Source organism: Balaenoptera borealis (genome assembly GCF_965194805.1).
Source record: "Balaenoptera borealis genome assembly, chromosome: 8".
Taxonomy (NCBI): domain Eukaryota; kingdom Metazoa; phylum Chordata; class Mammalia; order Artiodactyla; family Balaenopteridae; genus Balaenoptera; species Balaenoptera borealis.
Genome location: NC_138865.1, coordinates 73,608,164 through 73,622,082, shown reverse-complemented (window position 1 = coordinate 73,622,082; position 13,919 = coordinate 73,608,164). Strand labels below are relative to the sequence as shown.

The 13,919-nt window shown below is 38.0% G+C and overlaps 1 protein-coding gene across 6 annotated transcripts in view; it reads right to left on the bottom strand.

The window, feature by feature from the left end:
- Nucleotides 1–459: 459 nt before the first annotated feature.
- MAMDC2 (MAM domain containing 2) overlaps nucleotides 460–13,919 on the bottom strand; it is a 173,945-nt gene continuing 160,485 nt past the window's right edge. For 3 of the 6 annotated variants that reach the window (XM_082403662.1, XM_082403664.1, XM_082403665.1), the window contains exons 13-15: nucleotides 7,175–7,434; nucleotides 1,623–1,707; nucleotides 460–1,483 (exon numbers count right to left, since the gene is read on the bottom strand). In XM_082403662.1, the coding sequence (XP_082259788.1) occupies nucleotides 1,419–1,483; nucleotides 1,623–1,707; nucleotides 7,175–7,434 (410 nt within the window). In that variant the 3' untranslated portion in view covers nucleotides 460–1,418. Of the gene's footprint in view, nucleotides 1,484–1,513; nucleotides 1,708–7,174; nucleotides 7,435–13,919 lie in introns of those variants that run through there. The other 3 variants (XM_082403663.1, XM_082403666.1, XM_082403667.1) reach the window with 2 other exon arrangements.

The window sequence follows — 13,919 nt, the reverse complement described above, 5'->3', positions numbered from 1 at the left end:
TGGTAAAATCTTAAGTAATTTTTTCACTCTTCTGCACCTTGGCTTCCTTATCTATAAAAAGGGATAATAATATATCCTCTTTGGGGGATGTTTGGTGGGTTAAATTCATTCATTCATTCATTCAAGTATTTATTTGTTGAATACCTACTATATACCAAGACATTCTTCTGGGTACTGAAACTGCAATAGTAAATAAAACAAGAAAGAGTTGTTGTCTTCACAGAGTTTACATTCTAATAAGATAAAATTTGGGAGAAAATTGAGATTATGTGAAATAAAACACTCCTTAAAAATTAATTATTGCATCCATGTTTGCAATGCTTATGTCACAAATAAAAAGGCTTAAGAAGCATTTAAGTGTGGCAGAGTAGAGATTCAAATTAGAATTGGCAGTTATACAGTGAAGATATTCTGATAAAGAAAAATAATGTTGAAAAAAGTTAATTGCTAGTGAAGAGATTTTCAAATTATTTTTTATTAGGTAATCGTAATTTCACAACAGCTGTTTGGGTATACAAATATGTATATACAATTTTCTAAACATGTAAATAAAAGGCAGTAGTCTAGTATATCTGCTTGTATTCATATTACTCAAAATATTACCAAAACATTTATTTAAAAAATCAGTAAAATTGTTTAACACGTTATTAAAATCTGAGGGTATGTGTACATAAACATTTTTAAGCTTGCTTTACAAAAAAAGAGTGCAATTTCTATCCAAGTGTTCAGAGTGACTTTCAAAAGTAGTTTAAAGGGGGAAAAAAGAAGGTAGCATTGCCTTGTAATACAGCATTAATTAATACTGACTTATACCTTGGGACATTCATGAAAGATCCTTTGTTATCACATATGGTAAAAACATTTAAAAATTAATACTCCATTTCTATGAATAAAACATAGAAAATAAGACTTTATTTTCTTAGATTAACTTGTTACTGTGAAAAGCTGCATTCATTCTGCAGATATTACTGACACCTCACATTATTACTTCAAAAATATTTATGATACTTGAACTTCAAAAGGAAACCCACAAGACCTATTCTCCTCCCAGTACATTCACTGAATGCAGATTTAAGTGAGCACATCTCATTTTGATTGTGCCCTTTATTTGCATACTTTAAAATGACTGCAATATAGTACATTTGTATTTTTAACTGGTACCAAAATTAAGATGAATGATCTAGGCAAAACCAGCAGCCTGTACTTCTAGTAACAGTTGTCATATGCAAAAAAAAAAAAAAAAAAAAAGCCCTGAGTCAGTATTTTTTGCAAAAGTAATGAAAAAGAGTGCTCTGAAGTCATTTTATAACTTATGAAACGGTTAAGACTGTCCAGTATTCATTCATTTTTTGTTTTTTTTTTCATTTTGATTGAAGAGAGGTATGGCTTTGTTTAGTTAATCCGATTCAGATCATTCCTTAATACTCAATTTCATTTAAATCCTCAGAATATCCTGATGATTGCTGAGTTATAGCTTCCATTTCTGTCAGGAAAGACAAATAGACAATAATAGTTTTCTCTATTTTTATTGCAGAAAATACTTAATTTGCATTCTTATGATTTGAGACTATTGCAAAATCCCTTTTCAGTCAAACTTATATAATTTGTAAAAATATTGTTACCCGCACAGGATCCTGCTTGAAATTTAACATCATCAATGGCAATATCACTTCTTATTGACACTCCCCGAATGGCTTCAAAAATTATCTGAAAAATAATGAAGTTTGAATTTAGAAATAGAGTCATCCTGATAAAACAATGCTGGTCAAGGGCAAATCCAGGCTGTATGGGTCTGGAAACCTAGATTGTTCTCAGGGGCCCCCTTTCAGGAAAAGAATACAAAATCACCAATTCAAATTTAGGTACAAAAGGGAATATTTATTTGAAATTTAAAGAAATTCACAAAAATTACTAGAGCCTTGGAGTTTCAATTTCCTTTCTTCTGAGACCTTTTAAGGCAATTTCCCAGAAATGCCCACCTAGAAATGCCTCCTGGGGGGCTTCCCTGGTGGCACAGTGGTTGAGAGTCTGCCTGCCAATGCAGGGGACACGGGTTCGAGCCCTGGTCTGGGAAGATCCCACGTGCCGCGGAGCAGCTGGGCCCGTGAGCCACAACTACTGAGCCTGCGCGTCTGGAGCCTGTGCTCTGCAACAAGAGAGGCCGTCATAGTGAGAGGCCTGCGCACCGCGATGAAGAGTGGCCCCCGCTTGCTGCAACTAGAGAAAGCCCTCGCACAGAAATGAAGACCCAACACAGACAAAAAAAAAAAAACAACCCAACAACAACAACAAAAAATTACTTTAAAAAAAAGAAATGTCTCCTGGTGGTGACCTGGTTTCCCTCCCCACCTAGAATATTCTACCCCCGGTACTCACAGGGTCTATGAGAGTGAGGGGCCCAGAGCCTAATCTTCCTTAGGCTCTCCCTAAATCTACCTTCGTACTAGTACTAGGTGGGAGAATTAAAATGACGGATGAGACCCAAGTATGAACAGCAACATATAATAATTAAATTTACCAAAAAGACAATGGGTCACTTATCATGTTAAATACCATAACATCCAAGACACAGCCCAAGAAAAAGAGGAAACCAGTTTCATGACTTTAGATCCTAGAAGAAAATAACTGATCAAATATTCAGGTTCTAAGGAAAATAGATCATATTACCAGCTCTAAGGCTGCTCTGATAATGGTTAATAAACCACCGAATACTCCAGGGAGGCTTGTAGGTAATGAAAATCGTCCAGAAGACACATTTGCTCTACTCATTTTATGAGCAAATTACTCCCCATTGGACTAGTTTATGATTTAAACTAAATCAAAGACTATAAAGTGGATAATTAATAAGCATATGAAACTATCTTGAAATTAATGACTCAAAGAAGCTTTAATAATGGAAATGTTGCAAAATAACATTAATAGAAATTCTAAAGATATCACCCTAAACAAGAATCCAAATAAATGGCAAAAAGAGGAAAAAATGTCCTAGCACATCTAGATAGGAGGATATATGAGTGTAGTTAATGTGTTTTGGTTTTCTGGAAAACAGTAAAATCTGTTTTTTGACCTCTACCTCTGCAATGGAAGCATAATAGGAAAATCACCTGATGGAATTATATCCTGAATTCTCTTTGGTTGGGCCAAACACTTGATTTCATACAATCCTCTCCTTTGAATTTCCTTCATATTTGAGTGATCACCATTTTATAGCATTATGATTGCCCCTTTGTATTATTCCCCTATTTGTAGCTGTAGAAATTCTATTAAATAATTGTGGTTATTTTAGAATTAGATAAAAATATTATTTTTTCTTTCAGTTTAAATATATTATTTTTTTCAAATGGTTACTAAGTCATTAGCACATAAATACTTATTGTTGGGACTCCACTACTTGATAAATGGAACATTAGCTATCTTTTGGTCTAGGGTCACCAGGAAAAAAATTACTGAGATTAAGGGTACCATGAATAAGAAAATTTGAAGACCTGGTCTTAGCTCAGTACCCAGCACATAATAATTCCTACTAAATGTTAGGCAGTATAATGAACAATATAAATGATATAAATATTTCATTGAGCTGAGAATTTGTCTAACACTCTCTTTCAATGGTATCAAAATATAAGAAATCAGGGAGGAAAACACCTGAGAGCAGAGGAGGAAAGGTAAGCAAGGAATCCAAAGGAAATAAAATCATTTTGTGTTTGTGATCAATGGCGAGTCAGGTTCTGCTTAGCACTTTAATAAATCCCTTAGGAAAGGACATGATTGAAATTTTGCCACTTAATGCATTTTTTTCTACAAAGAAAAAATTCTGATGACTGGAATATCATCCAGAGGCCACCCAGGTATTTCCCCTATAGGATAAATGTCAAATGACAGCAGTACTACAGCATTCTAAAAATCACCTACACCTGCCCACCACCACTGACAATGTACACATTTACTTCTCTAGTTGTGTGCATTTTCCTGATCTCCAGTCTCATAGCCTATTTTTTACATGACACACCCACTTGGATGTCTGATAGACATCAAAAGTTTTGCGCATCAAAAACCAAACCAGACCAAACCAACTGTTAATTTCCCTCCTGCACATACCGCCCTCACTCCTCCAGATCTGCTCCACCTAAGGTCTTCCTCATCTCAACAAAGAGCGACTCCACTCTAGCAGTTGCTCAGGTCAAAAACTTTGGAGTCATCTTGACTCTTTCTCTCAAAACCCACATTCCACACGGAAGGAAGTCCTGTGGGCTTCTGATGACAACTCACCTCTGCTGCACAGCCCAACCCACCACTCCTACTCCTCCTGCAGGAGCCCCCAGAGTCTACTCCACCGCAGCCTACGTCCATGTAGTACCCAGAGTGATTGTTTTAAAATATAAATCAGACCGTATTACCTTAAAGCCATCTGATGGTTTCTCATTGCTTTTGGAATAAATTTCAAACTCTACCATGTCACCCAAGGCCTTACATGAGTATTCCCTGATACTTCTTTGACCTCATTACCTGATCAGCTTGACTTATTCTTTTTCATAGCACTTATTAACACCTGATGTTACATTGTATATTTTTGTTTCACATTTTCTACCTCTCCGCCACTAAAACGTAAACTCAAAAAGAGTAGGAACTCTATGCTATGTGCATTGCAGTATCCTCTGCACTTAAAAATAGTAAATGGTCAATAAATATTTATTAAAAGGAGATATTTTGGCCTCATACTATAGGATCTCAGTCTGGATGCCTGATGTAGCTATTGAGATTACCAGGTCTGCCATGGTTATAAAGACCAGAGAGATTTGGGAGAGAATATATTTTTAGAAACAATAATATTATCTTTTTATAGTTTGGTACTTTAAAGTTTATAAACCCTTTCACAAACATAATCTCATTGGACCCTCACTCTAACTCTGGTGATATCAGCACGGCAGGCATTATTACCCCATTTTGAAAATGTATAAACAGTCTCAGAGAGGATAACATTTCTCCAAGATCACTCAGTGCTTGTGGCACCCAGGGCAATGAGTGTATTTTGGGACTTCTGTGGTGGGAGGGAACGTAGAACAGTGGCTTAGGGATACAAACTTTGGAACCAGTCAGATCTGGGATTGAGTTCTCACTCTGCCACTCACCAGCTGGACATTTGGTTTTCCCCATCTTTAAAGAGGAGCTATGATATCAATTGGAAGAACTCATGCACAGCTCTCAGCCCTGTAGGTACCTGGTACATAGAAGTGGCCATTTGCACATGAGTGTCTCTGTGTTTTATTAGACACTAGGATGTTTTGGAGAACCTAGTTCATCGTGGTCTCCAGACAGTCCTGAGGGAATCACAACATCAAGAAGAAAATTCCTCATGGCAGATTCATATCTGTTCCATTCTGAGCCAAAGGGAATGGTCTGGAATCTTCTTTCCAAATTGAGAGCTGAAAGTCTCTCAGGTCATTCCTCACCTTTGAACTTGAACACCCCAAGATGCCACCCCAGGTGCCTCACTACTTTGTGCTCAAAAATATTTTCAAACAACAAGCCACCTAGCAAGTCTAGTATATGCAAGGACCTGTACCTGGCCCCCAGGTTAGATGCTGGGAAGTCACCTGTTCCATAGAACTCAAATTCTAGAGCTCTTCTGCATCAGCATCATTTGGGGGTTTTAAAAAACATCAGTGCTCAGGCTCTACCTGAGAGACTCAGATTCGTTTCGTCCAATAACAGAGATTCTTCATCTTTAGAGTGCATCAGAATCACCAGGAGGCTTGTTAAAACATAGATTTCAGGGCCCTAATCCCCAGAGTTTCTGGTTCAGTAGTTCTGAGGTGGGGCCTGAGAATGTGTGTTTCAGGTGAAGTTCATATCAGGTGCATATGCATTTCAGGTGTTGCTGCTGGTCTCAGGACCACACTTTGAGGACATTTGAATAGGGTAGGAGTATGAGTGCCCTGATAGCCTAAAAAATTAATTCATCATCTCTGAATGATGATCAATGATATCAATAAGTTCCTCAGTGATCCATTTTCCTTCTGTAAGCAGATATTAAATCACTATCAAAATTATTCCTGGGGCTTTTTTTCTTTGCTAAAGTTTTAGATAATTTTATCCATGCCGAGATAATGGGCCAACCGTAAATAATGGCACATCTTCCCTCTGTCATTTGTTCTTAGCAATCCAGCACCCTAGATGGCACTGTAACCTGGTCACCTGAGCTTCTGCAATTCATTCCCATTTAGGTCTGCAGAAAATTAATTTTGGTTAAGGGGTGGTGTAAAATAATGTCTTTCTTTTGGATACTTCTTCCTTAAATCTTCCTTTAAGATTTGCTTAAACCAAGCGGCCGGTGGTTAAAGTTGAGGGGTCCTGGTCCAGAAGCAAGGATGAGGAGGAAGTAGGGCTTTTAGCTGAAGGTCACACCTGGAATTCTATAGAGCAATTTCAGGAATAGTCAGGGGTCTAATATTATCTCCCCAGAGCTTTCTGGAGCCTTGGCTCACGGTAGGCAGGTGAAGTCAGTGGCTTTCAGGAGGCTGCTGCTGATTTCTAGACTAACTGGCTGCTCAATCTCACCCATTGGAATTGAAAAGGCTCTTTCTTACTGCTGTCCAGATTCCCTTATCATTGGGATCCTGTAGGATGGAGGTCTTCTACCGCCCATGAGAAGACCCAAGGGGAGACCCAGGACATAGGATCAAGACTAGTTTCTTCTGCATCAGTGCAGACAGAGGCTTAAAAATTTACTCTGGACCACATACTCTGTTAAATAGAAGCTTACAACAAAAGCCCTTGCGTGTGGCTAATGATGAGTGAAAGATGCAGCTGCAACAACTAATTAGGTAACACCATGTTTAGAAGAAAGAGAGACTCTATTTTGGAGGTTTGCAGGATACACAGAATATACTTGACACTCATAATGCACCAAGACAAAAATAGATACACTTTCATCACTGAGTTGCAAAAATCACCTGATGCATAAATACCCAAAGCTTTCTCTTTCTGCCTAATTTCCCATTCACTGGTTAGGTTCAGTCAATATAGACTAATTATTTTTACTCTTAAACAAGTACTACCTTTATCTATGACCCTGAAAAAGAACAAAACATGCTTGATGGTAGCAAGAAAAAGAAGAGAGTATCAGAAGGTTAAAGGAATATTTCCCATCACTTGATTCTTATCTCTTTTGGCTTACCTGGTGTCGCCTCTCACAGGTGTATTCAATCAGCGCTCGTAGCCAGGAGATGCTCTGCTCACCTCTTCTTCGCCATAAGAGGGCCTCTTCACTGTCACCTTCCTTTTTCAAATAAACATTCAGGAGGCCAGTCCCTGCTCCATACATGTGGTAGAAAAAAGTCAAGCAGTGTTTTCCAGTGACTCCTCGTAGAGGCCTGGACAAGAGTCGTGCTTTTTGTCCGTACACCATGTGGGAAGCCTCGATGTACATGTAGTAGCCTTGAGAGCAATGCAACGTCAGGTATTGTTAAAAAGGACACTAATTATATTCGCTTCTTTCTCTTATATATACATGTATATTTTTTCAGATTATTTTCCATTATAGGTTATTACAAGATATTAAATATCGTTCCCTGTGTTGTACAGTAAATCCTTGTTGCTTATCTATTTTATGTATAGCAGTTTGTATCTCTTAATCCCATACTCCTAATTTATCCCTCCCCTCTTCTTTCTCTTTTGAGTAGTGTTCTTGGAAACAAATCAGAGTCAATGGATGACTTGACTACAGTACTGATAAAGGATTTTATAATTTTGGAGAATATGTATAATCCAAGGAGGATAAATATGCTACAAAATTTAGACCATCAAAGTAAGTGTTTTCATGTAATAATTTATAATTCAGTTTAATATACAGGAGGTAATAAATATACTAGTATTGTGCCACTGAGGTGGCAATTAACATATCAGAATTTATCCTACTAATTCGTGGACAATATTCTGAGCTTCTAGACATTAGTTTAGGGGAATAGGTAGATCTGGGTTCAAGTCTTGGTTCTAACATTTGTTGTCTGTGTGACTGTGGTCTAATGGATTATCCTCTCTGAACCTATTTTCAATTTAAAAATAAGGATTAATAAACCTGTGCTACAGAGTTGTGAGAATTAAATAATGTGTGCGACATATGCTCACATGCAATACATATTCAAATATGAGTTTCCTGTCCTGCCCTCTTTCCTGAGGTTTTCTGTGACACTTCTTGAAAATATAATTATATAATATTTAATATAATTATATATGACATTTTATATATTATATATCTTATACTATATACTATACATCATATACTACATGTTAATTATATAACACTTTACATTTCCATTTTCCTTTCCTAATTTTAGTTTGCTTTTGAATTTGCTGGTTTCAGGCAGAAGCAGAATTAGTTCGCATGTAAATAAGGCAGTGGTGTGTTGGGGCCTGTTTCCACTGGCTCCCAGCAGTCAATTGTGTGATTTCTGTTGGTAGGTCCAAATGGCTTCACATTGGTAGTTTGAAATGGGCCATGATGGAAGTATTTACACCACAGAAATGGGACATAACTACAGATCAGCCTCCCCACAAAATACAGCTGGTTGGTGTTAAATAATTACCATGAAGCTACTGAAACAGGCAATATATTAATAGTAATTTCTAGAATAATACAGCCATAATATAATTCTGTGCACCTGTGGCTCATTTTAAAAAAAGCCTTGCACTCTACATAAGTAGCTCTTAATCTTTGCTCATTTGATGAAAAGTTTATATCTCTTCTACCTGAAAAAATATGCACAGGTTTTTGTACGTGATTTCATTGTCTTCTTTGCCAATATTGATTTTTTTACATACACAATGTAAAAATAATTTTTACGTAGTGTTATCTATTATTTCATGCAGAAATTAACGGCCTCATTGAGGGAAAAAAGATGTCCTAAATAATGCATGCAAATGAAATGGCTTCTAGAGCATCTTTATAGTTTGAAGCTTAATCAATGAGGTCTATTCATTTCCCAAAAGGCAGTGCTTGAGATAGCCCAACCAGAATTGATCAGAAGCTCCACCTATGCTCCTTCAAGGAGCATTCCTTTCCCTCATTTCCATAAAGACCTGAGAATCCTACATGCTATTAAAAGGGTGGGAGAAGGAGTCCTGCCCAATTTGGTCTTATCAAATAGTGTGCACTGTGCAACCCCTTCCCCCAGCGTTTCACTCAGTAAAGTTATCACCCTGAAAAACTGGGCAATCAGAGTCATGGGGTGTGGGCTTCGTCAACCAGTCATCCCCATGATCAGCTCTAAAATATTGTGAAAGTACTGTCATGTTTCTGGTGTGCTCACCAATGACATCCTCATTACTAAAGCCAGTGGTCAATTTTCAGTCCTTGATGACAATTCTTGTCATCAGTAGCATTGGACAGAGTAGGTCACTCCTGCCTCCTAGAAGGACTTTCTTATCTTGGTCTGTGGGACTCTGACCTCTCCTGGTTTTTCCCCCACCTCACTGCTTACTCCTTTGCTAGTTCACCCTTTCTTCTCTGACTTCTTGACCCTGGAGTGCTCCAAGGCCCAGTTTTTGAACTTCTCTATTCTCACTCACTCCTTTGGTGATCTCATCTTGTTTCATGGCTTTAAATGCTCTGTGTTGTCATATCTCAAATTTAAATTTCCAACCTCTTTTCTGAAATCCAGACTTGTTTATTTAAAGTGCCTAATAGACATCTCCACATATTGTCAAGTAGACATCTCAAACCGAACATGGTCAAAACGAGGCTCCTAACAGCCTTGCCCTAAAGCCTATCCTACCCTTTGTAGTTGACCAGGCCCCAAACCTGGCCATCATATGCCACTCTTCGCCTCCTCTCACTCTTCACATCCAGATGGTCAGGAATTCCTGTTGGTTCTACCTTCAAAATATGTCCAGAATCCAGTCATTTTTCTCCTCACCACCTTCATTGCTACCCCCTGGTCTGAGCCAGTATCATTTCTCAGTTGGATTAATACAACACTTCCCAACTAGTCTGCCTGCTTTTACCCTTGTTCTCTGCAATCTAATCTCAACATAGCATCCACAGTAAACCTTCTAAAACAAAAGCTAAATTTTACCATTCCTCTGTTCAAAACCTTCCATTGGCACAGCATTTCACTCAGAGTGAGAGCTGAATGCCTGAAAATGTTTAGGGCCCCATGCGATCTCCGGCTCATTCTCTTAGCTCTCTGATTCCTATCACCTTTCTGCTCACTCACTCTGGGTTGTGTGGTCACACTGAGTTCCCTACTGTTCCTGGAATACAGTAGGTATACTATCACCTCAGGGCCTTTGTGTGTGCTAAGCTCTGCTTAGAATGGCTTTTCTCTCATATAATCTCAGGTCTCACTCTCTCACCTCTAACTCTTTGCTCAGATATTACCTTTTCTATTAGGCCTATTCTGACTACACCATTTCAAATAGCAATTCCCTTGCTCTGGCACCCCTCTTTCTCTATACCCTAATTTATTACTTTCCATACCATTTAATTGCCTCTTAACATACTGTATGATTTTCCTATTTTTTATGTTTGTCTCCTTCCTCTGGAACACACAAAGGCAGAGATATTTCCTTGTTTACTTCACTATGCCCCCAGGTCCTAGAACAGTGCCTGGAACATAGTAGATGCTCAATAAATATTTGTTGAATGAACAAATGAATTTTTTCCACAGCTCTAAGCCACATACCAGTTTGACCATTTCCAAAGCACATGGCTCTACCAAGGTCCCTCCAGTTGCATGAGGATCTTGGCAATGAGACATGTACTTGACTAGGATGCTCCAAGGCAAAGCTGGAACAAGTCCAAGCTTTGATAAAATTAAAGTCATATCAAAGCAAGTGTTCTCAAGCTAGTTCCACACCATCTGATGTATTTTTTAACCAAACACACATTCTTAACTTCATTATCTTCATTCTTTCACTGGCAATAAAATTGCTACACAAGAAGCACTGGGGTTTTTACACCTTTAGCAATGAGAGGAAATTTTATTGTTCTTTTCTCTAATATTTTCTAACTTAAGCGAGGCTAGATATAAACAAATACAGATACACAAAATCCTTACAGAAGGGTGTATTTAATTTAAGTCCATGGAAAATAAGGTCAAAGCATGAAATGACCATGGTTTATCACCTACTATGCACAAAGGTATTCCATACTATCCTGTACATAAGTTAGTATAGCACAGTGAACTGAAACCCTACTTTAATGCATGTTTAAATTAAAAAATATTTCCTCCAGAGATAATTCTTAGGTAAATAAGAAGAAAGTCAAAGAATAATAACTTTGGTGCCTGGCTTTGGGGCTCTCATAAGCCTACTTGAATCCTAAGAAAAGGACCTTGGCTAAAGATGAAACACTCAGTTGTGGGGCGGGGAGGGCTCCTCTGAAAGATGCTGTCACTGGGAAACTGGAAAGTAGAGACTATTGTGGGTCTAAAACATGAAGTCTTTTCAGAGTGGAAAGGAAGCAATAGATCCATCATAAGTGAGAGATGACCCAGGAGGTATCTTCCGTCTAGTGATGATAGTGTGCATGCCAGTGATAACGACATGAGTCCTGGCCAAAATAGTCTGAGGTCCTGGAAGAGAGGTAAACCTCTAATCACCTCCAGGATTATCTAACTGAATTTTTTCTTTCGTGAGTACTGTGCACTAATCATTTAGCCTCAACTGGATGAAGCATTACTCTGGTAATGCTTTCAGCTCATGCGTCTCTGGGTCTTGGGTATCAGACTGAAGCCGTTACCTAAGGTTTCCAGTTCCAGAGATTGTTGTGTTTAGTACCATGAAAGATGAAAGGAAAGCTCCTAAGGTGTTTGACATGTGTAATTGTGCTGCTTTTGGAAGAGAGGGGTAACATCCAGGGGAATGTCAGTATAACTGTGCCTTTCTGGGGCACTGGCACCAGTCTGCTTTTCTTGAGTAATGCTGACCATTGCAAAAATCCTTCAGGTTTTTGTTTTTTTCAACGGTTTCTATTTTAAGCACATATGCATATTCCATAAGGCAATACTGATTTAGACTCATCTAGATCAACATCTATACCTAAAAATAATTGTAACATATTTGTCAACTGATCAGAATTTGTCCCTTTGATGCCCAGACCAATTATTCCTCTTGATTCCAAGTATGTTTTTTTTCTTGACTTGCATGTGACATTTCCTTTCCCCAGAAAAGATCACAGCTTCATGGAGAGCCAGTCTGCCTCACATGTGTTTGGAAAGCAGAGAAAAGCCCAGTGTGTTGACAAGCTTTGCCACATTCCAACTCCAAATGCTGTCTGTCTCAGCAAACAAAAGCTATGGATTGGAGCCAGGAGCCCCAGTGCTGAAACCTCAGACTGGCTCACGTGTTCCTGCACATGAAGGATTCCAGTCTGCGGAAGGGATTATTAACTAGAGAAAACAAATCACTTTCTCTCTGTTGATCACTGTTTAACATTCAAGACAGTGGTTCCAGTGGGTCTACTGGGAGATCAGGGTCCCATCTGTTCTTTGCTCAGCAGCTGTGATGTGTTGAGACACACCATATTTGTAATTTGGAGCAGTGAAGCAGCTGTTCCTCTAGTCCTGCAGCCTCCTCTCACCAGGGCCAGGAAGGAGTTGGGGGCCGTGTGGAATGAATAGCTAGCTGCTTCATTAAGCTGAAAGAGGATTCTTAACAATCAGGGAAAAAAGATATCAATGCTTTGGGAAGAACAACTGCTAAATGCGTCTCTCTAAAATTGTTCTTTACTATATCTTTTAAATGATTTTTAAAGCTCTGTCATAAATGAGGAGTTATTATTTATTGGGTACAGAGTTTCAGTTTGGGAAAATGAAAAAAATTTCTGGAGATGGATGGTGGTGATGGTTACACAACAAGGTGTATGTATTTAATGCCACTGAATTATATATGTAAAAATGACTAAAATGGTAAATTTTATGTTATGTATATTTTACCACTATTTTTTTTAAAAGCTTGTCATAGAAGCCTTCTCTTGTGTAAGTAGGGTCTGACAATATCAGAAACTAGTGTGATAAGTTATGAAAAGATTGAGGGAGATTGGAGATTTTAATAATCTGGAGCTAATTGCCCCGATAGTTACAGCCTAGTTGGGTAGCATCATTACATGTCTGGATATTAGTACCAAAATTCTTAAAAGACAAGGACTTGAATGAGATTGCTATTAAATTTCAGCTATATAACCAACACATTAAATATATAATTTTGAATTTCTTTCGTCTGACAGCACACTTTTATAAATAAATGTCATTATTTGGTATTTTAATGTATCATTGATATTTCTACCACACAAGAAGGGGGTGTTCTTAGAAGTGAATAAGACTCCTACGTTTAGTAAGTAGCGTGTTGGAAGAGAATTTAATTGTCAGAAGTACAGAAGATGTATTGAAACACTGAACAGTACCACAAAAGAAACTGATGGTGTCTCTTTCTTTGGAAATTAAGAAAATGATGAATAGCTACTTTTCTAGGATTTGGTGGTAGGGAGAAGAGAGGGAGGACTGGATGACTTTTAATCTATTCACTGGTAGACTCAGTGAGCTAGGAAATGTTACAGTTGAAGGCGTTTTCTCACTAAACTGGATAGCTATCTGTTGCTTTATTTATTCTACTATCTTTTGGCCACAAAAATCCATGTAAACTCCAGGGCAACTAAAACAATTGTTTAAAAAGAATTCTGACAGCATGGCATCATATAAATGTTAAAAAAATTTCAATAGCCAATAAAACCCTTGGAACTTTGTTAAGACTTGTCTTTATTATCTTGTAAAGAAATAGCATTAGTGGCAGGTAACTTTCTGATTCTGCCAGGATAGAGCTACTCAAGTAGATGGTGACAAGAAATGGATAGACAAATCCGCCAGAGTCCATCCCAGCTCAATGCAAGTCAAGATTTATCTGTCACAAGTGCCTTTATTATTTTA